The 24,983-nt window shown below is 46.8% G+C and overlaps 1 protein-coding gene across 2 annotated transcripts; it reads right to left on the reverse strand.

Annotated features, from left to right (window-relative positions):
- Nucleotides 1-1,563: 1,563 nt before the first annotated feature.
- Nucleotides 1,564-20,195, reverse strand: PNPLA5 (patatin like domain 5, triacylglycerol lipase). 2 transcript variants are annotated; one of them, XM_072650435.1, is made up of 10 exons: nucleotides 19,814-20,195; nucleotides 17,055-17,287; nucleotides 14,358-14,423; nucleotides 12,776-12,985; nucleotides 10,418-10,478; nucleotides 8,262-8,474; nucleotides 4,965-5,097; nucleotides 3,750-3,866; nucleotides 3,137-3,202; nucleotides 1,564-2,055 (listed from the first exon to the last, which is right to left on the reverse strand). In XM_072650435.1, the coding sequence occupies exons 1-10, from the start codon at nucleotides 19,998-20,000 to the stop codon at nucleotides 2,046-2,048; spliced, it is 1,296 nt and encodes a 431-aa protein (XP_072506536.1). In that variant the 5' UTR covers nucleotides 20,001-20,195; the 3' UTR covers nucleotides 1,564-2,045. The 2 variants fall into 2 exon arrangements, with proteins under 2 accessions (XP_072506536.1, XP_072506535.1); XM_072650434.1 differs by having other exon boundaries at nucleotides 1,564-2,006; nucleotides 19,814-20,122.
- Between the last annotated feature and the right edge of the window lie 4,788 nt (nucleotides 20,196-24,983).

Genomic DNA, 24,983 nt, shown 5'->3' on the forward strand with positions numbered 1-24,983 from the left:
TTCTCAGTTATACATTTCCCTGATGGCATCCTCTCCACTACTTCTACTATGCAATTCTTTGTAATGTGTTGCCACTTGCTAATGCCCACCACACTCTCCATTTATCTTTGGCTGATCTTCAACTTTCGTTCTTAAGAGAGAGTAGTATCCCATAACTCACAGCCCTGGAGCAAAGCCCCAGTCACTTCAGCCTAGTTATAGCTCTGGAGATATTCCACGATAGCATGGTCAAAAAAGCATTGAACCTAGAGTCACCTCTCTGGGTCTCAGTTTCCTCATCTGTAAAGTGAAGGGTTTGAACTAGACAGCCTCTAACGTTCCTTCCACTTACAGATATAAGATCCTATGATTCAAAGTCATACAACATCAGTGGTGTAAAGACAGACTTTGGTTTCAGGAAGAAGTTTTAAGTCATTAAAGGGACCATGAGATCTCTCCATCCTTCCCTCATCCTCCCTAGTTGAAGTCTAGGAGGCCAAGCTCATTGTCCATTTATGATGTCTGTCCAAGACACACATAATCATGAGCCAACTGTACAGGCTGACCATCCAACTGCATCTGACAGTCTGGGCAACAAACAGCTTTCATCCACTTGGTTGTTTCCATGTGAATCATCAGACCAAATTATTTTGAGTGTTAATAGATCTCATTTTGGGGTCTCTCAGCAGTGGGTTTGGTTTTGCTCCTAACAGCATGTTTTTATCTATGAACAGGAATATCTGAGGAACTTCATCCATCTTCAACCTGGATGGCCTTAGACCTCCATGATGGCGCCATATGTCTTTAGTGAGTCTATCTATCAGTTTTATGAGGCACTTGATAGTAACCCTCAGAGGCACAAACAATGTTGTCTCTGTTGTTAAATCATTCTGTGAATCTTGTCCAATTTGAACACATGCCCGGGAACTGCCTTGTTGAGAGGAGGGCATTAGTGGTGGCATTCACTTTACTGAGAGTTAGGATTTTCTAGTCATTAATGTAAGCCCAGTGGAATCTTGGATGCTCTCTACCTTTCAGACAATTTATGGTGGCAAAGATGTGGTCACCTACAGAACAGTATTTAGGAAACCTGCCCGCTCCCCCCTTCTAAGGCATTCCTCAAGGAAGGCCTCTAGGCCTATGAAGATTATTCTCATGAAAGAGGTACAAAGAAAATGTTCCATGAGTTCTGAAGGGAAAGATTTTTCCTAACTTGGCAGGGAGGAATCATGAAAGATTTCATGGAGGAAATAACATCTGAGTTTGGTTTTAAAGAGCAGAAGGTAGGGGCTGGCACACTGGGAATAGGAGACAGTGTAAATAAAGGCAGGTAGCTAGAAAAGCACAAGACATATGTGGGAAAATTGAGACATTCCATTTTGCTTGGACTGGGCAGGGTCTGGCTAGTCATCACATAAGATAAATCTGGAAAGATCAGGTCCAGTCCAATAGCAGAGGGTCTTGAATGCTCTTGAATGCCAGGCAAAGAGGAGCGAAATTTACCATATGGGCCCAAACTGTCTGGAAACGTGAACAGAGAGGTGACATGAGCAGTGAAAGATAAGGGGTCAGAACAAGACTGAATCATCAATCAACATACACAGGTTTATTAAGCACTTCCTATGTGCCAGGCACCAGAGCAGGTCCACTTCAGCCCCCAAGAACTATGGAACCTTTACCAGGGTAGACCTAGGCCCAGAAAACCCAAAAAACAGAAGGCATACTCCAGGGCATTGCACAATTAGAGAACTGTGCCCACTGCCCAGATAGACAACAGCCTCAGGAGCCAAGGCTGGCTGACAGGCACTCCCCAGTCTGTGTGTTCTCTGGCCAAGGCTGGAGAAGCTGGTAAGGAAGGAAGGCCAATGACTCCAAAGGCCCTGCCACCATATCAGCCAGCTCAGGCCCTCAGAGATTGGGGTGGCAAGGAAATGTGCATCTTAGAGTGGTCAGGATTCCACGAGGCTGGCTGGGGAGGGAGTGGCTGCGTCATGCTGGAAGAAACAGAGGAAGAGAGATTCTGCAACCTGGAAAGAGGAAGGGCCATTGGGTCCATCAGTTTCAGTCTATCGGGCTCTGTGTAAATAGAATCACAGATTCATAGTGTTTGAAAGGACTCTGGAGAGCAGACAGTCCTCCCCAAACCTGAGCAGTAATCCCCTTTGAAGCTTTTGTCATTTGAAGACTTTCAGTGAAGGTGGCTCACCATTTGCCTGCATACTGAGCCAAATTCTGCTTTTCAGTGACTTCCTCTCCCTCTCCACCCTCCACCACCATCATTGCTTCCCAGTCTGCCTTGTGGGAGTAAATCCAACCTCCCACAAGGAAGCCCTTCAGACCCTGGAAGACCTGTGCAGTGACCCTCCTAAGCCTCCTGCCCTCGGGGTTACTCATCTTCTGTTGTCTGAAGGGCTATCCTGGAGGCAAGGGGGACTAAAGGGAGTGGGCAGGGGAATAGAAGAAAGCCCTGAACACAAAGTCAGACAAACCAGGTCAGTGTCCTTGGCTCTGCTACTTCTAATTAATTGGTAGCATTGATGTAGTGACTTAAGGTTTGCAAATATCTTATTTCTTCCTCACAACACCTCTATGAGGTAGGTGTTTATTCTCCCCATTTTGTAGATGAGGAAACTGATGCACAGAAATGTTAACTTCTTGCCCAGGGCCACACAGCTAGTAAGTGTTTAAGGCAGGATTTGAACTCAGGTTTTCCTGACTTCAAGGCCAGAAATATAACCACTGAACCACCCAGCTATTTTATTCACTGTGACCTTGGGCGAATCTCTTAACATCTCTGTGCCTCAGTTTCCCCATTTGTAAAATGAGGAAATGCCCTCCTTTCAAGCTCTTGCTTATTTTTCTGGGCCAGAGAAGGCAGAATTTAGATAAAAAACTGCAGATTAAAGGGAGATAGATTTGGGGGTCCATATAAAGAAAAATCTCCTAGGAATCAAAGTTGTTCTAAAGTAGATGGGTCTGCCTAGAGAGGTGGTGTGAACTTCTTTTCCATTAACAGAGGTCTCTGACCAGAGGCTGGTAACTTCTTCTTTAGGATCTATCAGTCAATCAATCAATAAGTATTTATTAAACACCTACTATGTGCCAGACCCTATGCTAATGTAGACATGATTCCTGTTCAGGTTGAGGGTTTGATTACCTGATCTCTGAGGTCTCTTCCAGCTCTGGATGGATAAACCTGGGCTCCAGGTCCCCTCTTGGTTCCCTGGGAAGAAAGAAGACAGTTTGGGGAGGTGGGGAGGTGTTTTGGGGGCCCTTGGCATCAAGTATAAAATTCAGTCAATGTCCTAACAATGGAATTCCCAGAATGCACCAGCAGTGTTGGGCAGATATGGGTGAGGAAATTTGAAATCATGTCCCTCATGAGAAAAATCTGAAAGAACAAAGATGTTGTGGTATAGTGTGAAGGAAAGATGAATGGAAGTAATTTGAGTAAGAGAAGCCGCTACTGACTTTTTGTATGATCCTTAGCAGGTCACTTCCCCTCTCAGGGCCTCAGTTTACTCTTTGGTAAATTGACAGGGTATGACAAGATGTCAACTCTAGATCCCCAAAGAGATGGGAGAGCTAGAACAGATGGTGGAAAATGGCAGGCTGAGAGAAAAGAGAACGTTTTATTTTGTTTTTCATTGGGGTGGTCTGAGTATAGCAAGAGAAGGATGAAAAGAGTCCCCTAGGGAGTCAGTGATGACTCGGGGCCTGACTCCATCATATCCTTGGTCTGGTGGACTCCACTTCCCACTCCCACTTACCTAGCTGACCCTAGAAGTCTGTCTTTCACTTCAGAGAAGACAAAACCACCAAACTTCTTTAGTTCATCATGCATCCATCGGATATCTTCCGGGGCCTCTGGAATCCATGTTATTATCCTGCAAAAGATAAGGAGGAAGGGATTGGGAGTTAGCAGCAACGAGAGGGAGCAGTGGATAAAACATCAAGCCTGGTTCTGCTTCAGACACTTACAAGCTGTATGACCTTGGGCAAGTTACTCCTACCCCTCAGCCTGTTTTCTCCTATGTAAAATGACATGGGTCAGATAGAATGCCATATAAGGTCCCTTCCAGATTTAAATTTATGATGCTATGAATTAAAGGAGAAAATGGTATTTGGGTCAAGATTACAACAAAGGGGATGTTAGTAGATCTGAGCTCAGGGCTGAGAGAAAGGAGCTCCCACCAGACACCTTGGGGAGACTGGGAAGACACTGATGAATCAAGGCTAACGGAATGTGAGGAAGACAAAGAAAGCTTAGATCCTAGAGAAAGAGTGGAATGACACTGAAGTGCCTATAGATCTGTGAAGACTTAACAGCACAGCCCACCTCCCCAGGGCTCACAACGACAGGAGAACCTTAGGGAGAAGGAAGGACTTAAACCATGAGCAAGTAAAGTTACCTCCCTTCTTGGGCCTCAGTTCTCTCATTTGTTAAAAAAGATGCTTGGACAAGAACTGAAAGACCCCTCCCAGTGCTGCCATTCCCTGTTCTAAGTTCCGTTCTGGTGTTGTCTATGTTCTACATACTAATGTTCTCTGTTCTAGGGTCACTTCAAATCATGCTGTTTTACAGTGCAAGGGTCTGTTTCCTAATGTCCCTTTCTGGTTGTAACTTCTAGACTTTCTTGACACTTTGATCTCCCTTGGCCCCAATCAGCTGATCCTCAGCACTGAGTCTTCAGCATCCATTTTGTACTGCCCACTACTCCACTGTGGAGACTCCTTGGAGCCACCAAACCTAAGCTGCCTTGATCCACTGCCAAGGTCTGGTACCTAGCCTCTGCTAGGCTCACCCTGTAACCCAACGTCTTCCATTCTTCTCCTATTACAAACCTTAAGATGTGATCAAAATAGGAATTATTTTAATAATAACAGTGGTATTACCCATGTCCCTAAAGTTTAAATTTATTCAGTATCAAAGTGTCCAGTCCCCTCCTCACTGTGTCTCTTGCTAGGGACAAGATCTTACTCACCTCTTAGTCTTAAAGTATACATATTCCAAAGGCAGTGTACAGGGCAGGAGTGCGTAGGTCATCACTTGGCCAGGTATTGATCGGGAAAATCGGGCAAAGAATCCATTGGGTTTTTCACATGACTTCTGCAAGGCTACAACAACATGGAAGGGCATTCAATTGAGAAGCCTAGAACCTCAAAGCTGGGACAAATCTATAGAATAGGGAAGGCCATGACTGGGAGAAACATTGGAATACAAAGATATCAGGACTAGGAGAGGACCTAGAGATGATCTCATCTAACTTGCTCTTTTTTCTGTGGCCCAGAGAGAAGGGACTTGCCTAAGACAGTCACTAAGTTTGGTAGTAAGTGAGCAGACCTGAGACTAACACTCCAATGATCATTCAAAACAAAACTACTTCACTCATGAGTGCCCAAGCTCACAGCCATTTTTGGATTGTCTACAGACTGGGCTCATCCTCATCCTCTCCCCAGTCTCCAAAGGAGTCTAAAAAAACAAGCCATGAGTTGGGGGCTCCTTGTGACTCAAGAGACCCATTTATCAGGGCTCAACAGAGCTCTGGCACTCCCTTCCAAACATCTCCCAATGCTTCAGTCACTGTCTGGGAGCTGCACACCAGGCATGAGTCTAGTTAGGTCTAGTTAAGGGGACTTAGTGGCCAAGGAGCCCTTCTTTGTCAGCTCCCTAAACTTCAATTTTGACTAAAGATGTTTGCCCATTTTTCTAGCAGTTTAAGGTTTACAAAGCACTTTACCCACAAACATCTGGAAGGAAGGAAATACAGGGTCAATCATCACCCTCCATTTTATAAAGAAGGAAATTGAGACCCAGAGAGGCCAATGACTATGCTGAAGGTCACACTGCTAGTTAAATTTCAGAATCAAGACTCAAACTGAGATCTTTGGATCCCAAGACTGGCCAGGTCAGCCTTGGTGAACAAATCAGGTAACTGTTCTGAGCCTCCATTGTCTTTTCTGTAAAACAGAGATAATAATGTTTGTTGTGCCTACCTAGACACAGTATCCCAGATTTCAAGCCAACAGGGACCTTCAGGTGCCATTCCACACAACCCATTTATTCTACAGAGGCCTAGGGCACTGAAGCATCTTATTCAGGGTCACAAAGGTCACAAGTAGAAGATCTGAAATTCAGACCCAGGGCCACTGATTCTAAATCCAGGGCTCCTCCGCTGCATCATGGGGCCTCCAAAATAAAGGCACAAATGTCAGCCATGATTATCATGGAAAGGGAACTCTGATGATAAGTCATTATATTGTTACTCTGGGGGGCTCTGCAGCTGGAAGGAGTCCCCATTCCTCTTTCATGAGGTTCCTCTTCTCCCTGACCCTGACCATGGTCTTCAAGAGTTTCTGTGAGTAAAAAATGAATTTCCCTATGAGATGAGCCTCAACAGCTAAGCTTAGTCAAACTGGATCCCCAGACAGCTAGCTGGCCCTCTGACCGTCACTGGGCCTAGCCTGGTAAGGAGAAGCTACCAAATGAGAATATAGGTGGCCAACCTTTGGAGAGCCCAGGGCCTCCTCTACCACCAGCTATTATCAATAGGAATGTGATGAATTAGTATAATCATAACAAGAGGCATGAGATAAGGCCATAGGAGAGATGCAAGAAGAGATAAAGCAAATGAATCTGGTGGGAACAGGGGGAGGGAAGCATCTTATTCAGGGTCACAAAGGTCACAAGTAGAAGATCTGAACCGGGATTCAAAGCACACCCAGGATTTCAACAGGTGGCAAATGGATGGAATGATCACAGGATCCTGGTCTTAGGGCTGGAAAGGAACTGGTATCCAACCTTCTCTTTTAACAAATAAGGCCAGCAAGGGCAAGTGATTTACCTAAGGTCAGCAGCTAGGAAGTTGTCTGAGGCAGAACGCAGTGGAGAGAGGTCTGGGTTAAAGTCCCACCTCTGACACCAAAGGCTGTATGGCCCTTGGCAAGTTCCCTACCCTTCACAGTGGCATCTCAGCTAACTCTCTTAAGACAGAACAAGAGACATTGGAAGGGGAATATTTCCCTATCCTCTGCCATTGAAATCACAGGTCTAGTTCCCGCCCCCCCCCCCAAAAAAATAATGTGGCAGGAAAATAAGCTCCAAGAAAAGTGAATAATCCAGTTTGGCTGAAACAAAGAACACAAAGCAGGAAAGAGGAAGAGATATGGGACATCCTGGTGGGGCTGAATTATGGAAAGCCTGGGAGTCTGAGGATTTCAAGTCTATCCTCCAGCCACAGGGAATCACTAGAGAGTTTTGATCAAACCTCTGTATTTGGATGGTTCCTTGGGCAGCATACGTTGTACAGGTTGGAGAGTAGAGACTGTCAATATGGAGATGAATCAATAGGCTAATGTAATGATCCTGATAAGAAGCAATGAGGTCAGATGGATGGTGCTGTCAGTTGGGGTGGAGAAAGGAAATAAATATGGGAGAGACTTGGAAAGTAGAATCAAGGACAAGGAAGGAAGGCGGTATGAGGAGAACTCTGTCTCCCACAGTGAGGAGGAGCACAGGCAAGCTCCAGGGTACTCTGGATCGAATTGGAGGTGGCTCCAAACCCTCCAGGGGAAGATGTTCAGTGGTTTGGGATCCCAGGGTTTCTCATGAGTCAAAAACAATACCCAAGGACAAAACTCCCATTGAGGAAGCAGGGGAGAGAGGAAGACCAGGTAGGAGTAGTTAGAAAGGTAGGGGAAAGCAGAGAGACAAGAGTGTTTCAAGTAGAAGAAAAGCCCCTGGAGGGGAAGGAAGGTCTTGTCTTCCTCTATGGCCCCACAGCACCCTGCACAGTTCACAGAGCCTTGAGACCAGAAAAGGTCCCTAAAGCTCCTCTGAGTCCAGACTATTTCATTCTACTTCTATCCCTAGAGCCCATCTCAGTGCCTGATACATACTCTACGTTCATTGTCACTATTGTTCTTTCATTTCCGTCACGTCTGACTCTTCATGGAACCATTTGGTGTTTTCTTGTCAAAGATACCACAGTGATTGACCATTTCCTCCTCCAGGTCATTTTGTAGATGAGGAAATTGAGACAAACAGGGTTAAGTGACTTGCCCAAGGTCACACACAGCTAGTAAGTGACTGAATCCAGATTTGAACTCAGATAGATGAGTCTTCCTGACTCCAGGGATGGCTCTCTATCCACTGTGACACTTATCTGCTCCCTATAAATGCTTATTGATTGATTGATGCATTCCAGATGGATGGATGGATGGATGGATGGATGGATGGATGGATGGATGAATGGATGGATGGATGGATGAATTAGCATTACCTGCTTCAAGTTCTGGAGACAGGAGTTCAAATTTTTCTACGTTTCTGACCAACAGCTTGGGCACTCTCCAGTTCATATGTAGTCCTCCTGACTTTCCCTCTTCCTCACAGCCACCATTTCTTCCTTGGTTACTGCTGACTGGACAAATTATGGAGCTAGGTGATGAGGTCACCCCACTGACAAGGCTTAGGATGACTCCCTCCTTTATAATACCTGAGGAAGGAGAAAAGATGAAAAATGATATGCCAGTCACTGTGAAAGAAAAATGCCATAAACCAGACCAACCCCCCAGCCTGAACAGAACATTGTGGTGTTGGCATCACATATGTGCATACCCACACATGTATAGAGATGTGAGTGGGCACAGCAGAGTGCCAAGGCAGGGAGTAGAACCTGTTCTCTCCTTTGCATTTTTAAGATTCATAAATCACTTCACAAACCTCTGTGAAGCTGGCAGTTCAGGAATTGCTGTCCTTGTTTTATAAATTAGGAAACCAAGGTTCAGAGAGGCTGTGATTTGGGATCAGAGATTTCAAGCTGAAAGTAAGTCTAAGCTGCCTAATCCAACCTCTTCATTTTATGGAGAATAAAACTGAGGTCTGGAGAGGGGAAGGGACTAGTTCAATGTCACCAAAAACCCTTCCATCTTGGGGGCCATCTTCCGACTGTGGAAAAGCAAAGGGAGAGTTGGACTTGACATTAGACATCCTGGGTCCAAGTCCTGGCACCTCATTTACTAAGCTGTATGACTCTCTGGGCCTCAGTTTCCTCACCTATAAAGTGGGACTCATCGTCCTTACTCCCCCTACCTCACAGGGAGGCTGTGAGAGAGAGCTCTATAGACCCTGATGCATCACAGAAAGGGTGGCCATTGTTATGACAAAGAAGATTCTAGCCCAGGGCAATCAAGACTGGAATTACCAGGTGGCACAAAGTGGAAAACGTTTTCAAACTTTGGAAGAATTGTATGAACTGATGCAGGTTGAGGTAAGGAACTACACCATAACAGTATTGTAAAGACAAACAACTTTGAAAGACTTAGAAACTTTGATCAATATTATGATTAAGCACAATTCCAGAGGACCCAGGATGAAGCTTGCATTTCTGGCCTCATTAGAGGTCTTCAGGTAGCCTGGATAACTGACTCTCAGGGATGAGACCCAAAACCAGTTCTTGGAGTCACAGAATCTCAGAAATGAAAGAAACATCAGAAGCCATCTTGTCCAGCCCGCAGTTGAAAAATAATCTCATCTGTGTTTTTCCTGTCAAGTAGTCATCCAACGTCTGCTTGAAGACCTCCATGGAGAAGGGACCCATATCTTCTCATGGCAGCCCATCCCACTTTGGGACAGCTCTGATTATTAAGAGTTTCCTGACTCCCACCTTACAGAATGGCTATCCAAAAAGTTGACCAAAGGTCAACAGGACTGGTAGGAACTATCCATCTCTAGAATATACTGGATCTGGAGGAATACTTCCCATCCAGATGTTGTTAATTTTAAGGAAAAAAAGACTTCCATATTATAAATATCTATGAGGTTACCACTAAGTCCTCTCTCCATTAACACAGACTGCAGCACCCCATCCCCTCCTCTTACTTTAATAAATTTTCTTCATGAATTGCTGTTGTTGGAAAAATTGGTTCCCTTGTGGTCACTTCACACTTGGCCAGACTGGACCTTGAACAATAGATACGTGTATCCCTTTCCAAGCCCAGAGCAGAAGTGGTTGGAGCTTGGGCCTTAGCAGCATAGTCTCCTGGTACCTAAGGTGCATCTCTATTGAAGGAAGATGTTAGTGAAAGACTGATAACAAGAGCACACATCCACATAGCACTTTGTACTTTCTTCATAACATCTCTGTGAGGTCAGTAATGTGTGAGTTATAAGAGGGGAGAATCCAGGATTAGTGATGAAGTCTCTTGCTCAGGGTCACCCTGTAAGTGGAAAAGCTCTAGTCCAATGCCATCATTTTACGCGTGAGAAAACTGAGGATTGGGGTGACTGACCCAAGACCACCCAGGCAGGAGGCATCACGGAGGGATTTAAACCCAAGCATCTACCTCCAGAGCCTCCTTTGTACTGCCCTGAACACATCTTTCCCTTACGTGACATTGCCTCTGCTGGTAACCGAGATCCCCAACGGCTAAGACATACCTCTTCTTTCCAGGAACCTCAGAGCATCTAAATAGCCTTGTCTGCAAACATCTGCTATCACCTGCAAACACAGAAGACATCCAGGATCCCCTTGTAGGCATGGCCCAGACACAAAGAGAAACATCTTTCCACTCTAAATGCCCTGTACCTCTCCCCACTCCACCCCACACACAGCCCTTGTCCCTTCCTGAGTGTGCTGATACCAGCCCAAGAAATCCTGACTCTGCACCCAGTCCTAGGATGAGGTCATGGGAAATGCAAGAGAAGAGGTGGCCCTGGCTTGAAGATCTTCTACTGCAGTTCATGCTCAATGGAGTTCCCATGGACACAAGCTCTTAGCAACTTCCTCCAGCCTGCCCATATCACTCCAGCCTGGGAATATGTTCAGGGGTTGAACCCAAAGTGGAGGAACCTTGAGTTGTGAGCACCACCTGGCCAAGGTCAAGGTTTGGAGATCCATCCAAGTCTCCTGTGCGTGTGTTTACACACACACACACACACACACACACACACACACACACACACACACACACACACACACTGTTCTTTAGCTCTGATGGGAGTCCCCATCTACGTGGAGCAGACTTTCCAAAGCAGCCGAGGCATACTGAGAATTCCTCTTAGGAGTGGTCTCCATTGCCAGACCAGGAGAATCCTCTGAACCCAGCAGCCTGCAGCCTCCCCCCCGTCCAGACTCCCTTGTGCCCTGTCCTTCCAGGCCCAGCTGGGGTTCCCCTGGCTGCCATAAACCTTTCCTGACCCACCCTAGGTGTACAGATGGTGCCCCTTCAATGACCGTGGTCCCTGTGTTTGCAGCCTGCCCATCAGCATAGCCTGGCTCAGACAGGTACTCTCTTTGCCCAATCTCATTGTTCCATTATCTCCCTTTAGCACAGACTGTCTCCAGCTCTCTGCCCTGCCTTATGTCTCACTCAGCTTTTCCTGAAATGATGCAAAGCTGGATGTTGCTTTTTTGCCAGGGTGATGGCCACCAGGCTGACAGAGACCACCTGGCACAGTGGAAAGAGAATCCTGAAAGTCCAGTCTGAGGCCTACCACTAACCAACTATATGTCCATGTCCCCTCTCAGCCTCAGTTTCCTGATCTGTTAAATGGGTGTGGATGAATGAAAAGTCATTTATTATGACTGCCATGTGCCAAGCACTGTGCCAGTAATAATCCTTGCACTGCCTGCTTGATGGACTTGCTGGAGAAAAAAGCTCTGTGATGATGGACATGGCAAGGATTTCAATATTGTCTGATGGTCCAATAGCACCCAGCAGACTCAATGAGATTCCCAGACTCTCAGGGGCCTCAGAGGGCTCTGGTCACACCTTCCCCTGGACCAGACTCCCTGCTTTCTTGAAATGTGGCCGCCCAGGGTCTCCTTGAAGACCCGCAGTGATGTGGAGCTCACTACCTCCTGCAGCAGCCTAGTCCCTTTTGGTTGACTGCCTAGCTCACATTAGGCTTTTCTTCACCCCCTCCGGAAAAGTGCCATCTGGTGGGGACCATCCACCATACCAGCTCATCTTACTGATGAAGAAACTGAGGCCCAGAGAAGTCATGGGATCATGGATTTAAAGATAGAACTGAATTAGAGAGAATCCAGTTCAACCCCATGAAGGCACCTCAATGACTTCAAGGTGGAGTCCAGAGGGCCTGAGTTCAAATCCTCCTTCAGACACTTACTAGTTGTGAGACCATGATCAAGACACTTCAATGCTATTTGCCTCAGTTTGCTTATCTGCTAAATGGGGAGAAGAGGAGCACTGATTTCACAGGGCTGTTGTGGAGATCAAATGAGTGTGTTTGTCTGTCATTGCCCAAAGAAGACCATGCCATCAGAGAAATGATGACATGACCTGCACTTGACTTTGTTTTGAGTGAGGGAGGGCTGTGCAGGTCACCAGCCTCACTTCTCCTCCAGAGCCATCTGAATCCAGTGACCAGATATTCATCAGGATGACTGGAGATGACCCAGGATGAGGCAATTGGGGTTAAGTGACTTGCCTAAGGTCACACAGCTAGTGAGTATCAAGTGTCTGAGGTGAGATTTGAACTCAGATCCTCCTGACTCCTGCACTGGTACTCTATCCATTGCACCACCTACCTGCCCACGAAGATCAAATTAACATATGTAAAGCATTTTTGCACACATTTTCTAAACTGCTCATTTAACAAGAGGAAAATTGAGATCAAGAGTGGGAAAGTAATCTGGCCAAGGTCACACAGATGCTCAGTGCTAGCGTTGAATTCCTGCTGCCGACATCAGACAGAGTTCTCCAACTCCAGGTGCTCCCTCACAGACAACGAGCACAGGCCAAGGGTGAGTCAGGCAGAAGGGAGCTACTGTACCTCAGGCTCTGGAGGGATGAGACTCATCATTCCAAAATGGAAGTTCCTGGTGCACACCTGGAAGCTGGCATTAAAGACGTTCAGCTCATGGAAGCTGGCAGAAGTGCTTTCTGGGCAGATGTCCACGGTCCCATAGAAAGGGGAGATGGTGATGGTCCTCTTCAAGTTGACGAAGGGTACATTGTTACTCAGAGCTCCATCCACATAGCGCTGAGTGACAGCAAGAGAAATGGTCAGATTGAAGGGCAAACACCCACAGACAGGTCCACCCTTTCCCCCTTCTTGGCATGCCTCCCTTCCACCCTCTGCTTGTTGGAATGACACCAACAGCTGCCATTTCTGCAGTGATTCAAGACTGACCATGCACTGTCCTCAGAACAACTCTAGGAGGTCAGTAACGCAAGCATTATTAGCCCCAGTTGACAGATAAGCAAACTGAGGTGCAGAGGAGGGAAGGATCTTGCCCAAGGTCAACAGCCAGGAAACCTGAGTGAAGATCTGTACTCTTTCCATTACACACTTATTTGTTTATCCATTCATCAACAAATATATATTAAATACCTACTTGGTGCTAGGTGCTGTGCTCAGCACTGAGGCCAAAAAGGCAAAATCAAGGCGATCCCTTACCTTCTCTGAGGGAAATAATATATTTATAGTTGTGGTTGTTGAGTCATTTCAGTCTTGTCTGACTCTCCACGGCCCCATTGGGGGTTTTCTTGGCAGAGATACAGGAGTGGTTTGCTATTTCCTTCTCCAGCTCATTTTACAGATGAGGAAACTGAGGCAAACAGGGTGAAGTGACTTGCCCAGGGTCACACAGCTCGGAAGTTTCTGAGACTGGATTTTAACTCAGGAAGCTAAGTCTGACTCCAGATGCTGAGCTCTATGCACTCTAGTGCCATCTAGCGGCCCCAGCATAGCATGCACCCAGATAGATAAATGCAGAATAATAAATGATTTCCTTCCAGGATTCTTTCTCCTGAAGTTGCTTCCAAGCTTATTGAGGACAAGAATGTGCTGTGTGCCTCTTTCTAACCATATTCACAGAGAAGTATCTTAGGGATGATCTAATCCAACCACATTTTACAAATGGGGAAACTGAGGCCCAGAAATGGGGAAGCAGGAAGAGTGCAGCCGGGAAGACCCCGAATTCAAATTCTGCTTCATTCACTTCTCTCTCAGCCTGTTTCCTTATCTACAAAATGGGGAGAAGAGTAGTGCCCGCCTTCCAGGGTTGCTGCGAGGATCCTACTGACTGTAGAAGGCTTTGCAATCTTTAAAGCATGCTATAAATGTTAGTTATTATTGTCCAAAGTCACTTAGCTAGCCAGTCTATAGATTTAAAGCTTGAAGAGACCTCACTCACTCAGGGACCGTTATTCTAATCCCCTCATTTTCCTGAGAGATAAAGGGAGACCCAGAGAGGTGAAGTGATTTGCCCAGAGTCACACAAAGAGCAAGAGTGAGAAGCAGCCCCTGAAGCCAGGTTTTCTGAACCCAAGTCCAGTGCAGTTGCTGCTTGGTCCCTCCCATCTTTTCCCAGAGCTCTTCCAGGATGTAGGAAAAGCTCGTGCCAACTTACCTTTCCCTGAAATTTGGGAGGGATGACACCACAGTAGAAGGGCAAATAGATGCTACAGAGGACCGCCTGAGGAGAAGAAGAAGAAAGGCAAGGGTTCCATTGAGTCAAGGAGAAGCCAAAGAGAAACTGGGCCACCTCATGATCCCTCCCAGACTTTACAAAAGATATCTAGGTGACCCCTTTATGGTATACTTGGAGGAAAGAGTAAGTTGTACATGGAGGACTGGCGATTCTCTTTCTTACTGAACTAGGTTATAGGGATGTTTGCTTTGTTCTGAGAATTGAAAATAAAATAATTTTTTAAAAAAAGTATATAGGCTCCTCTAAGGCAGGGGTTGTTCTCACTTCCATCTCCCGTGTCTCCAGTGCCAAGAGCTGTGTTTGGCAGTGCCTCACAAAAGCTTGGTGATTGATCGGTGGGTTGGTGGCCAGATTGATTGCATCAGAGGGTAGGAAGCTCCAATGCCCCACGTGGGTATTTTATATATATTAGGAATATGTCTCCCTAGATAGAATGAAAGCTCACTTTTGTATACCATGTTCCTGGCTCCAAGCAGGACTCTTGTAGACTCTTTGTCATTTCATTGACAGATTGATTGATTTTCAGCCCTGTTACCTATTTTGCTATCACCTTTAGCCAATCTCTTTCCTTGAATATACCTCATTTTCCTCTACTAAAGAAAAGTTTAAGGATTTGATTCAAATGACATCTAAGGTCCTTTCCTAGCTCTGGATCTTCCAGAGAGAGCCAGCTTTTCCTCCACTTTTAGAAAGCCATTTCCCACCAGCTAAAGAAAACAGTTTTTCTGCCTGAATGATAAATTATTACTCAGTCCTCAAGTTCTCCATCTCCTTCCCCTCTACCTCCAAAATTGCTATGGTCTGCCTCAGACTCAAACAACTTTCCCTCGATTCTGTTACCCCCTATTGTACTCTAGCCTTTGTGCCCCTCAATACTAGACTAAAAAGAGCTGTCTACACTGGTGGCCTCCTCCCTTGCCACTCACTCCAGCCTCCTGGCCCCTGGTTTCTGGCCTGCCCATCCCACCAACATGGCTCTCTCTGTCCACATCACCAAGGACTTCCTTGGTGCTCAGTCCAGTGCTCTTCTCTCTGCCTTGGTTCTTGACCACACTCCACACAGTAGGTCACCTCCTCCACACGCTTTGATCTCCTCCTACTGACCTGAATGTTCTCTCTCTGTCTCCTTTGTTAGCTGCTTGCTCACTACACTCGACAGTCTCCCTCACCCTCATGGGTTCAGCGATCTCTCTGCCAAACACTCTCACATCTCGAGAGCCATTCCTGGTCTCTCTGAGCTACACTCCCACACCTCTGACCACCCCTGCTTGTCCTCACTCACTCTTCAAATTCAGCACCCCCCAAATTGAACTTCCTTCCCCTCCCTTCTCTGCTCTGGTGCTACCACTGTTCCCCCAGTCACTCTGGCTCACAGACTCAAAGTCAGCTTTTGTTCTCCCGTCTCACCTTCTCTGTCCTGTTGCCAAGTCCTCCCCACCCTCCATGGGCAATATTTATATCTGTCCTCTCCTTCACACTCAAACAATAGCCAGTCTCCATCACCTCCCACTTGGATTATTACAATAGCTCCTACCTGCTCTTCCTTCTTCCAGTCTGTCCCCCTCCCACACATCTGCAAAATCTCAGCTCCAACCACATCATTCCCTACCCCATTGTGTCTAGAAGAAAAGAAGAAATCCGAAGCCTGCCAATCAAAGTGCTCTACTACCTGGTTCCTGCCTTCACACCTTGTCTGGACCAGTCAAAGCAAACCCTGCCATCTCTGCTCACCCATCTGGGCTGAAGTCACTTCTTTCTCTTAAAGGCCAACTCAGGGGCCAGGTCCTCAGGATACCTTCCTGGAGGCCGCACTGTCTACGTGAAAGTGATGGCTCCCTCCTGAGCTCCTCCTAGCAGGACTCCTCTAACTGACTTTCTCTTGGATCAGTTACTGGGGAGCCTGTTTTCCTTGAGGGGAGAGTCTGTGTATTAGTCATCTTACTCTTCCTGATGTCTACCTAGCATGCACTCTGCACACAGTAGGCATGTAATGAATAAGGTGTTGAACTGAATTTAATAGATTTAAAGGGTCCTTGGTGGTCATTTTGTCTAACTCCCCAGCCCAAGGCAGGAACACCTCTATGACAGAAGGGCAAACATGATGTCTGGGCCTCAGACAACTGCAGCATTCCCAACTGTGACCTGAACCAGACAGTAAACACAGATAATGCTAATGGGTGGTTTTCTAAGTCACCATGTCCCCACAGGCATCCTGTACAGTTTCTATTTGAGCCTGACACCAATGCTCTAAGATAGACATATTCTGTCTCCTAGTCAGACCTGACATTTTCCCTAAAGCAGGCTGGGAAAATCCTTCCAGTGCAAGGACACAGAGATGGCAGAGATTCCAGGGATGTTCACCCCTATCTGAAAACTATCCTGCCACCCTCCATGCTCTACTTTCAAGGTCACAGGGAAGTCCAAGGTTTTAAAGCCATATTGCTTGGCCTGACTCCTTCACAGGAGGATGCTGCGGCCTACTCAAAGTCACACAGCTCTGGTCAGTAGCAGATCTCCTGACCTAAAGCCAGTGCTGCCTGGCTACCCTCAGGGACTGCCCAATCTGCAATTCTCTTTGTTGGGGATGCTCAAGCCTGACTCAGCCCCAGGACCCACCTGGATGAGCTCATCTCTGGTGGCAAAGTGAGTGATAATCACGTTTTCCCCATCTGGCCACCGAGTGAGGGAGACACCCATCCTCTGGGAGGCCAGTTCATGAGTGTTGTCGGGAAGGTACTTCTGAAGGCGCCGTTTCACAAAGTCCAGGATGTCATAGGAGGGATGAAAGATGCCAATGCTTTTCTTCTGGACTTCCTTGACTATGTCCATGACGTTGGAACAGCAGAAGTCTAGAAGAGAACAGCAGACAGGCCCTTCCCTCAAGACTGCCCCCTTAGGCTTGGGAGGGGAGGTGGGATGGGGTGAAGAGGTGAGGAGTTACAACCCCCTTCTCTGAGAGTCCCTTCCCTTCCTCTCCTTTCCCTTCTCTTCCCTTTCCACACTGAGTTTCTCTCACCCAGATTGGAAGTGCACTGGCTACTCACAGACTGGGTCAGCTGTTCTATCCTTAGGCAGTGTGATGTGGTGCTGTACCCCCTGCCCCCAGGTCTAACCCTACTCCTGCACACACACACACACAACTTCACACCTGATCAGCTTTAGCCCTCCTGTAGCTCAGAACTCCCAAACTCAAGAGATCCACATGCACAGCCTATCCCTATACTAATAAAAACACAGGTCCAGGCCAGTCCCATCCCAGAATGGGCAAGACACGATTAAATAAAGGTGACCACATGTAGAATGAAAGGAAGGTTCATTAACAATAGTTTGGAGGACCTCTTAGAATCCTCAGCTTCCTTCAAACACTGCCAAAATCCATCTTCTGTGCAAAGCCTTTCTGGCCCCCTCATCCTCCTGGCTCCCGATATCCCTTCCCACTGATAGTACCTTCCATATATACTACATATTTTTATACTGCATAGTAATTTTCCTGTTGTCTCCCTCATTATATTGTGAGCTACTTGAGAGCACCAACTGTGTTTTTGCTCTTCTTTGTAACCCCAGTACTTGGTGTAGTAACTGGCACATAGTAAGAGTTTACCAAATGTTCATCAACTTCCAAAAATAAGAGAGAAGAGGAAAAGACAGTGTGGCCTAATGGATGGCAAGCTGGTCTCAGAATAAAGGCCTAGGTTCAAGTCTCACCTGTAACACATAGTTGTGTCATCCTAGGAAAGTCACTTAACTCTAAGTTAAGTCTCTAAGTTACAGATGAGTTGCTTCTGTAGCTCTCTCACTGACATTCCCAAACTGATGAAATCTCAGATTGGGGGAAGCATAGAAAGTGTTTAGCAGCATTTTCCATTCTCGGTTACCTATAGGACTGAACGTTAGCACAGAGGAGGGAGCTGGGCCTCATATTTTGATCCAAGAGGCCTACATTTGGGTCCTGGCTCTGGCACTTACTAATAGTGTCACTGGGAACAACTTGCTTCCCCTCGTTGGCTCTCAGTTTCATCATTTACACAATGGGCTCAACAATCTTTGCATTATCTGCCCTATTATGTGGAATGTGGTTGGAACCTGTTATGGGGAGGCCTGTTATGAGGAATGTACTTTGCAAAGCATGACAGCTATGTGAGTCAATGAGCTTCTTTCTTTTCTGTCTTAAAGCTCTCTTCTCCATAGCCTCACAGATTCTTGGAGCTTAGAGGGACCACAAAGATCACCTAGTCTAATTCCCAGCTGAATAGGAATCCCTCTTCCCACAACATCTACAAGGACGCACTCAGCCTTTGATTGAAGATCTCCAGTGACAGGGAACTCACTACCTTCCAAGTCAACCATCCCATGTTAGTCAGTTCTGACTATCAGGAAGTCTTAGTTTAGGAAGATTGTTAGGAATCTGCCTTTGCAACTTACACACACACACACACACACACACACACACACACACACACACACACACACTCCTCTTAGTTCTGCCCTCTGAGGCAAAAAAGAACTAGTCTGATCTATCTTCCACAAGACAATGGAGACAATTTAAAGGCAGCTGCTGTGACCCCCAGATCTCTTTTCCAAGGGAAATCTTTCCTCCTTATGGCTTGATCTCTTTCCATCCTCCTCCAAACAACACCCCTCCAGTTTGCTGGGCCAAGCAAGTCTCAGGTCCAGGAAAAGAATTCCCATAAGGATCTATCTGGCTTTTTAGCGGTTCTTCCACCTGTGTTTAGACTAAGCTGGACTAAACCTGGTGGGGGTCAAGTTCACAGGAAGCTTCTCTACCGCTTTGCCTTCTCCCCCACGAACTCTCAAAAGGGAAGAGTCAGGCTCTGGCCCAAACTTTTCACGACCCGCCATCTCTCAGGGCTTCAGGTTACCTTTCTCTCAGGTGAGGGAGGTGGGAATGCCCTTGGATGCTCTCTCCAGTCTCTGCAATCTTTTTCTCGGGGAACTATCTCCCCATTGAGAGCCTCTAGCCTACCCTCCCCTCTTCCTTCCCCCCTTCCCCCATTTTCCTGCGGACTTTTAAGATTTATGCTTTCCTGATGCTGAAAACACTTCAAAGACACCTGGCCCGGGAAAGGGCAGGTATCCGAAGCTTGGGAGCTGGAAGTTGCCCAAGATCACCGTGGAATCAAACCCAAAGCTTTTGCCTCTAGATCCCCAGCCCTCGCCCGCCCACCCACAAACTGAGAAGTGGCCTCGGGGCTCATCTGCTCCCTTCTCTTATTAAAAGAAGCGAGGTGATTTGCCCCAGGACACACAGCCCGGGAGTGGCACAGTCGGAATCCAGGGACCCTATGGAACTCCGTGTTGCCCCGGAGTTTGGCTGCGGCCCCGGGCCCCGGCCTGCCCCCGCAGTAGCCACGCACCCATGGACTTGTTGGTGAGGACCGCGAGGCAGCAGAGCGTGCCCACCGAGGAACCGTAGAAGCGGCCGGTCCCGTTCAGGAGATGGGGGGCGCGCTCTCTCAGGCAGGCGATCACGCCCACGTGGTAGAGCCCCATGAATCCCGAGCCTGCAAAGGACACATCCCAACTTTCCTCCTGCTCGTGCATGTCTGCGGACCTGGCCTGGAAGCAGCCCTGAATCCGCCTTCCGCCTCCAGAGCCTCAGGGAGCAAGCGGCGCTGAGCTGGAGGCAACTGCGGGCATCCGCAGGGCACAGCGGGCCAGAGTGCAGCCTCGGGTACCGAGCCAACTTAGTATTACCTCCAAGTCCGTGACGTCATCGCCGGCCCAGCCAATCCCAGCGGCTGCGCCCTGCACCCTCCCCGTCATCGACCTGGGGTCCAGCGCCCACGCAGGTTCCGACCCCCTGCAGGCTCTTAGCCAGCGACTGGCTCCCGCCTTTCCAGGTCAGCGGGATCATCAGTGCTGTTCCAGATCTCCCAGAGCCGCGTCCACGCAGGCATCCTGGAGGTCAGGTCCTCTGCAGTGCAGGGGACAGGAGCCACTCACCGCTTCCTCAGGATCCGAGATTTAGAGCTGGAGAAACAGATGTGCCCTGGAGATCACCCAGCTCCGGGCCACGAGAGGCGAGGTGACTGCCCAAGGTGGAACAGGAGCAGCTCTGCGGGCCAGGAAAACGTGTCAGAACTACACTGTTAAAAGATGGCACGGCCGCCCTCGATAGGGCCTGGGCATCCCTTCATCATGCGTTCACTGAGCGCACTCATCCATTCCCTCATTTGTTCACACTTGCCTTCGCTCATTTTCTCATTCATTTGCTCGCTGATTCATCCCCTCACGTGAGCGTCCCTTTGTTCGTTCACTAACTCGTGGGTTCGCTTAAATATTTACTAAGGGGCAACTTTATAGAGAGGGCCCTGAGAGTACCGGGGACTACTAAGGTGAAAAGCATTGGATTTCCCTCCCAGGAGCTTCCAAACATCTAAAAGGAGGGGGTGAGATACTGGGGAAGAAGGAACTATGACACAGGCCGAGGGCCACCCGCACGGTGCCTTCCAAGAGGGAAAGCTCCCTTCCAGCTGATGAGCCATGAACCCTCCATACTCTTTCACCTGGAGTCCCTTTTGACCACAGAGAGTAGAAGTAACTGGGTATTTAATTTTCTGGTGCCTTACAATTTACAGGTCACTTTCCTCCAGATGATCCCAAGGTGGGGGACAAGTACAATTACTCCCACTTCACAGGTAAGGAAACTAAACCTAGGGAGGGGAAGGAACTTGCTATAGTCACCTAGCTAGTCCATCTCTCTCCTCTCTCTCTACAACATCTGGGGAAAAAAGGCAGCAGGACTAAGGTTGAAGACTTCATTGAGGCTTTGGAACAATGAGAAGGCTGCTAATTAGCCCAGATAAGGAGTGGTTAAAATGGCCCATGTTTCTGAGTTGGGCAATGGGCTTCCTCACAAGGTAGTCAGTTGCTATTGTGACAAATTTTCAAGTAAAGACTGAATACTGACTTGTCAGGGAGTTCTCCTTCAGGTACGGGGCTGCCCTTGAGCATCTCAGCACATGGTGCCTCCCGACTCTGGATTCTGAATCTTTGATTTCCACCCACAATCTCACTCGATTCTCACCAGCACCCCATGAGAAAAGGAGGGCAGATCTAGTCACTGTCATTTGATAGAGGAAAAAACTGAGGGGCCGAAAAAGGAAGTGATTTGCCCATGGTCACTCAGGAAGTCAGACCCAAGGCTCCTGCTTTCCTGACTAGAACCCATCCCTCTATAAAGCAGCCTGCACTTTGGCTTCCTTAATTCTGCCCTCTCACCCACTGAGCTATTCATCTCAAGGGATGAGCCTCTGCTTCCTGAGTCCTTACCAAACTGCCTTCCTTGGTTGTACAAATTTTCTTCATAACCTCTCCTCCTCACTCCTCACACCGTGCCCTATTCAGGAGACAGTTAGCAGCATCTACTGCAAACAAATCCAGCTGGAAGTGGTTTTTAGGGTTTACCAAGCACTTAAACATTCATTTAAATTTTCTTTTTTTGTTTATAAACTTAAGTACACACAAACATGAACAAAGATAGACGGTATAAAATATATACAACATAGAAAGGGAATACAACTCCACTGGAATGTATTGTTGTTGTGTTTGCCCTTCTTTCTCAAAGAGGAACATGACATCCAGATGATGACATGACTTGCAGTTGACTTTGATTTGAGTGAGGGAGAGTTGTGCAAGGTCATCAACCTCACTTTTTTCTCTGGAGCCATCTGGGTCCAGGGGCTTGATATTCATCAGGATGACTGAAGATGGCCCAGGATGCAATGTGAGACCCTTTCAGGCTAAGCTCTCATCATGTTCTCACATTGAGTGAGATACACTCATGCAATGAATAAGCCTCTTTAAGTAGTTGCTCAAGGGATGGCCCTTTTAATTAAAAAAAAATCAAACTTGGAGGGGAAGACCCTCAAGGTTCCTGGGTAAAAGAGAAACAATTACTATTTAGTAATTTAGTAGTCGGAGGCAGCCATGCCTCCATCAACTGCATAGGCAGCCATGAACTGCAAAAAAATGCAAAAAGGATGCAAAAACACAACCCAGAGCAATCTAAATGGTTTTGCCAGGCATTTGAAGTTCTTTGTGCTCTGATCCCAAGATGTCAGCCTTACATCCAATCCTCTCTGTGGTGTAAGGAACCTGCTAACATTTGCTTGAAGACTTCCAGGGAAGTCTATTGCCTCCCAAGACAGTCCATTTTACTTTTGGATAACTCTAATTGTTAGGACCATCTGAGTCCCCTTAGTGTCTTCAAGCAAGGGATAGACTGCCATTGGTTGGATGCAGGGTAAAGAGGATTCTTGTGTACTCATGGATGGGACCGACTAGTTTCCAATGCCCCTCCCAGTTCTGAAATTCTGTCATGACTCCTCTCCCACTCCCTTTGTTCAGGTCCTCATCACCTCATGCCTCAGGAGCTGAATCAGTCACCTAATTTGTCTCCCTGTCTCTAATTTCTCCCACTCCTTTCTGCCCTACACATGCTGCCTGACCCATCTTTCTGATGAACAACTCTGATTACATCACTCCCCTACTTGGGGCAAAAAGAAAAATGAACTGTGTGTCAAGAGATCTGGGTCTTTCACCTCAATTTCTTCATCTGTAAAATGAAGACAATACTGTATTGATCTGTATCAATCTTTTACAATAGGAGCATAGATTTAGAGCTGGACAGGCCCTTAGAGATCATCTAGTCCAAATACCTCATTCTACAGAAAAGAAAAATGAAGCCCAAACAGGTAAATGGACTTTCCTGAAGTCACAGAAACAGCCAGTGACAGGCCCAGAATTGAATCCAGGTCATTTGGCTTCAAACTCTGCTCTCTCATCCTTGACCTCCCTCCTTTTTACAGATGAGCCTCAGAGAGGTTGAGTGATCCACACAGGGAAGAAAGATTAAACTCTGGGTCATGTTTGTTCCCCCTCACTGGGCTGTTCCTTTCACACATTTTGCTCATAATCTAGAGGAGGTGTTCTCAAAGTGCCTCAACTCTCTCCCTTTCCAGTGCTCCCTCCACTCAGCTGCCAAACTGACCTTCCTAAAGTGTGGATCTGACCATCTCCATTGAATCCCTCTCACCTCCAGGATCAAAGATAGGATCCTCTGGCACTTACAGTCCTTCGTAGTTGGGTCCCTCCCCCTTCCCAGTCTTCTCCATCTTACTCCCCTCCATGTCCTCCACTGGCCTCCCTGCTCCGACAAGACAGTACATCTTCCTACGCCACCATTTTCCCTGGCTACTCCTAAACTCGGTGCTGTCTCCCTCATCTTCTCTACCTCCAAGCTGCTCTGGCTTCCTCCCACTTTCAGCAAGAAGATTCATCTAATCCTGCTCAGTCTTCATGCCTTCCCTTTGAGGGTGTCTCCATATTAACTTGAGTCTAACCTGTTTATACGTAGCTCTTTGCACACTGTCTCCTCTAGTAAGTTGTGGGCTTTTAGAAGGCAAGGATCATCTGGGCTTTGGGGTTTTTGCCTTGCTTTGTATCCCCAGAGCTTAGTACAGTGACTGGAACATAGTAGGTGCTTAATAACTGTTTATTTTTAATAAATGTTAACAATAATAAATTCTAGTCTCTGGATTTTACAAATGACTGAGGCAGAGAGAAGTTAAATTATTTGCCCAAAGCCAAACAAATAGTAAGTAACAAAATGAGATGTGAATCCAATTCCTCTGTCTTCAGATCTAGACTTTGTCTTCCGATGCTCTGTCAGCAAATACAGGGATGCTCATCTCCAGAGTACTGCTGATGAATCAAATCACTTCCCAAAGCAACTCACAAAACTGTAAGTACCACAATACAATGGAGAAAAGGCTGACTTTGGAATCCCAGGTCCCAGGTTCAAATCCTGCCCTTTGTTCTATACTGCCTTATAACCTTGGTAAATCCAATTAACCTCCCTGTGCCTCAGTTTCCTCAGCTGTAAAGTGATGGAGTTTGACTAGCTGGCCTCCAAAGTCCCTTTCAGCTCAAAGGTTATAAGCCTGTGCCCTATCTCCTAAACCAGAGGAGCTGGGGTCTGTGGAAGGGACTGAAACAACAAGGTAAGTAGGTAACAAGGTAAAAATATTGACAATTCTACCTAATTTATTTATTCAGTGCCATACCAATCAAACTACCAAAAAAATATTTTCTAGAATTAGAAAAATAATATCAAAATTCATTTGGAAGAACAAAAGGTCCAGAATATCAAGGGAATTAATGAAAAGAAATGTTAGGGAAGGTGGCCTAGCCCTACCAGATCTCAAATTGTATTATAAAGCAGCAATCATCAAAACCACTTGGTACTGGCTAAGAAATAGAGGGGTAGACCAGTGGAATAGGTTAGGTATTCAAGACACAGTATTCAGTGAATATAGCAATTTGCTTTTTGATAAACCCAAGGATCCCAGCTTCTAGGATAAGAACTCACTTTTTTGGAAAATAGTGTTGCTGAAACTGGGCAGAGACCAACACTTGGCACCATACACCAGAATAAAATCCTAATGGGTACACAATCTAGGTATAAAGGCTGATACTATATACAAATTAGGGGAGCAAGGAATAGTTCATGTGTCAGATTTA

This window comes from Notamacropus eugenii, chromosome 3 (genome assembly GCF_028372415.1).
Source record: "Notamacropus eugenii isolate mMacEug1 chromosome 3, mMacEug1.pri_v2, whole genome shotgun sequence".
In the NCBI taxonomy this organism is placed as follows: Eukaryota; Metazoa; Chordata; class Mammalia; order Diprotodontia; family Macropodidae; genus Notamacropus; species Notamacropus eugenii.

What these genes read in the sequence shown, in the direction of transcription:
- PNPLA5 (XM_072650434.1), bottom strand. Translation starts at nt 20,000, where the DNA reads ATGCACGAGCAGGAGGAAAGTTGGGATGTGTCCTTTGCAGGCTCGGGA. An exon ending in TCATCCCTCCAGAGCCTGAG is followed by an intron (nt 10,479 to 12,775) that starts GTACAGTAGCTC and finishes CTGTGTTTGCAG; the next exon opens with GTGATAGCAGATGTTTGCAG. An exon ending in GAGGTTCCTGGAAAGAAGAG is followed by an intron (nt 8,475 to 10,417) that starts GTATGTCTTAGC and finishes CTCCTTCCTCAG; the next exon opens with GTATTATAAAGGAGGGAGTC.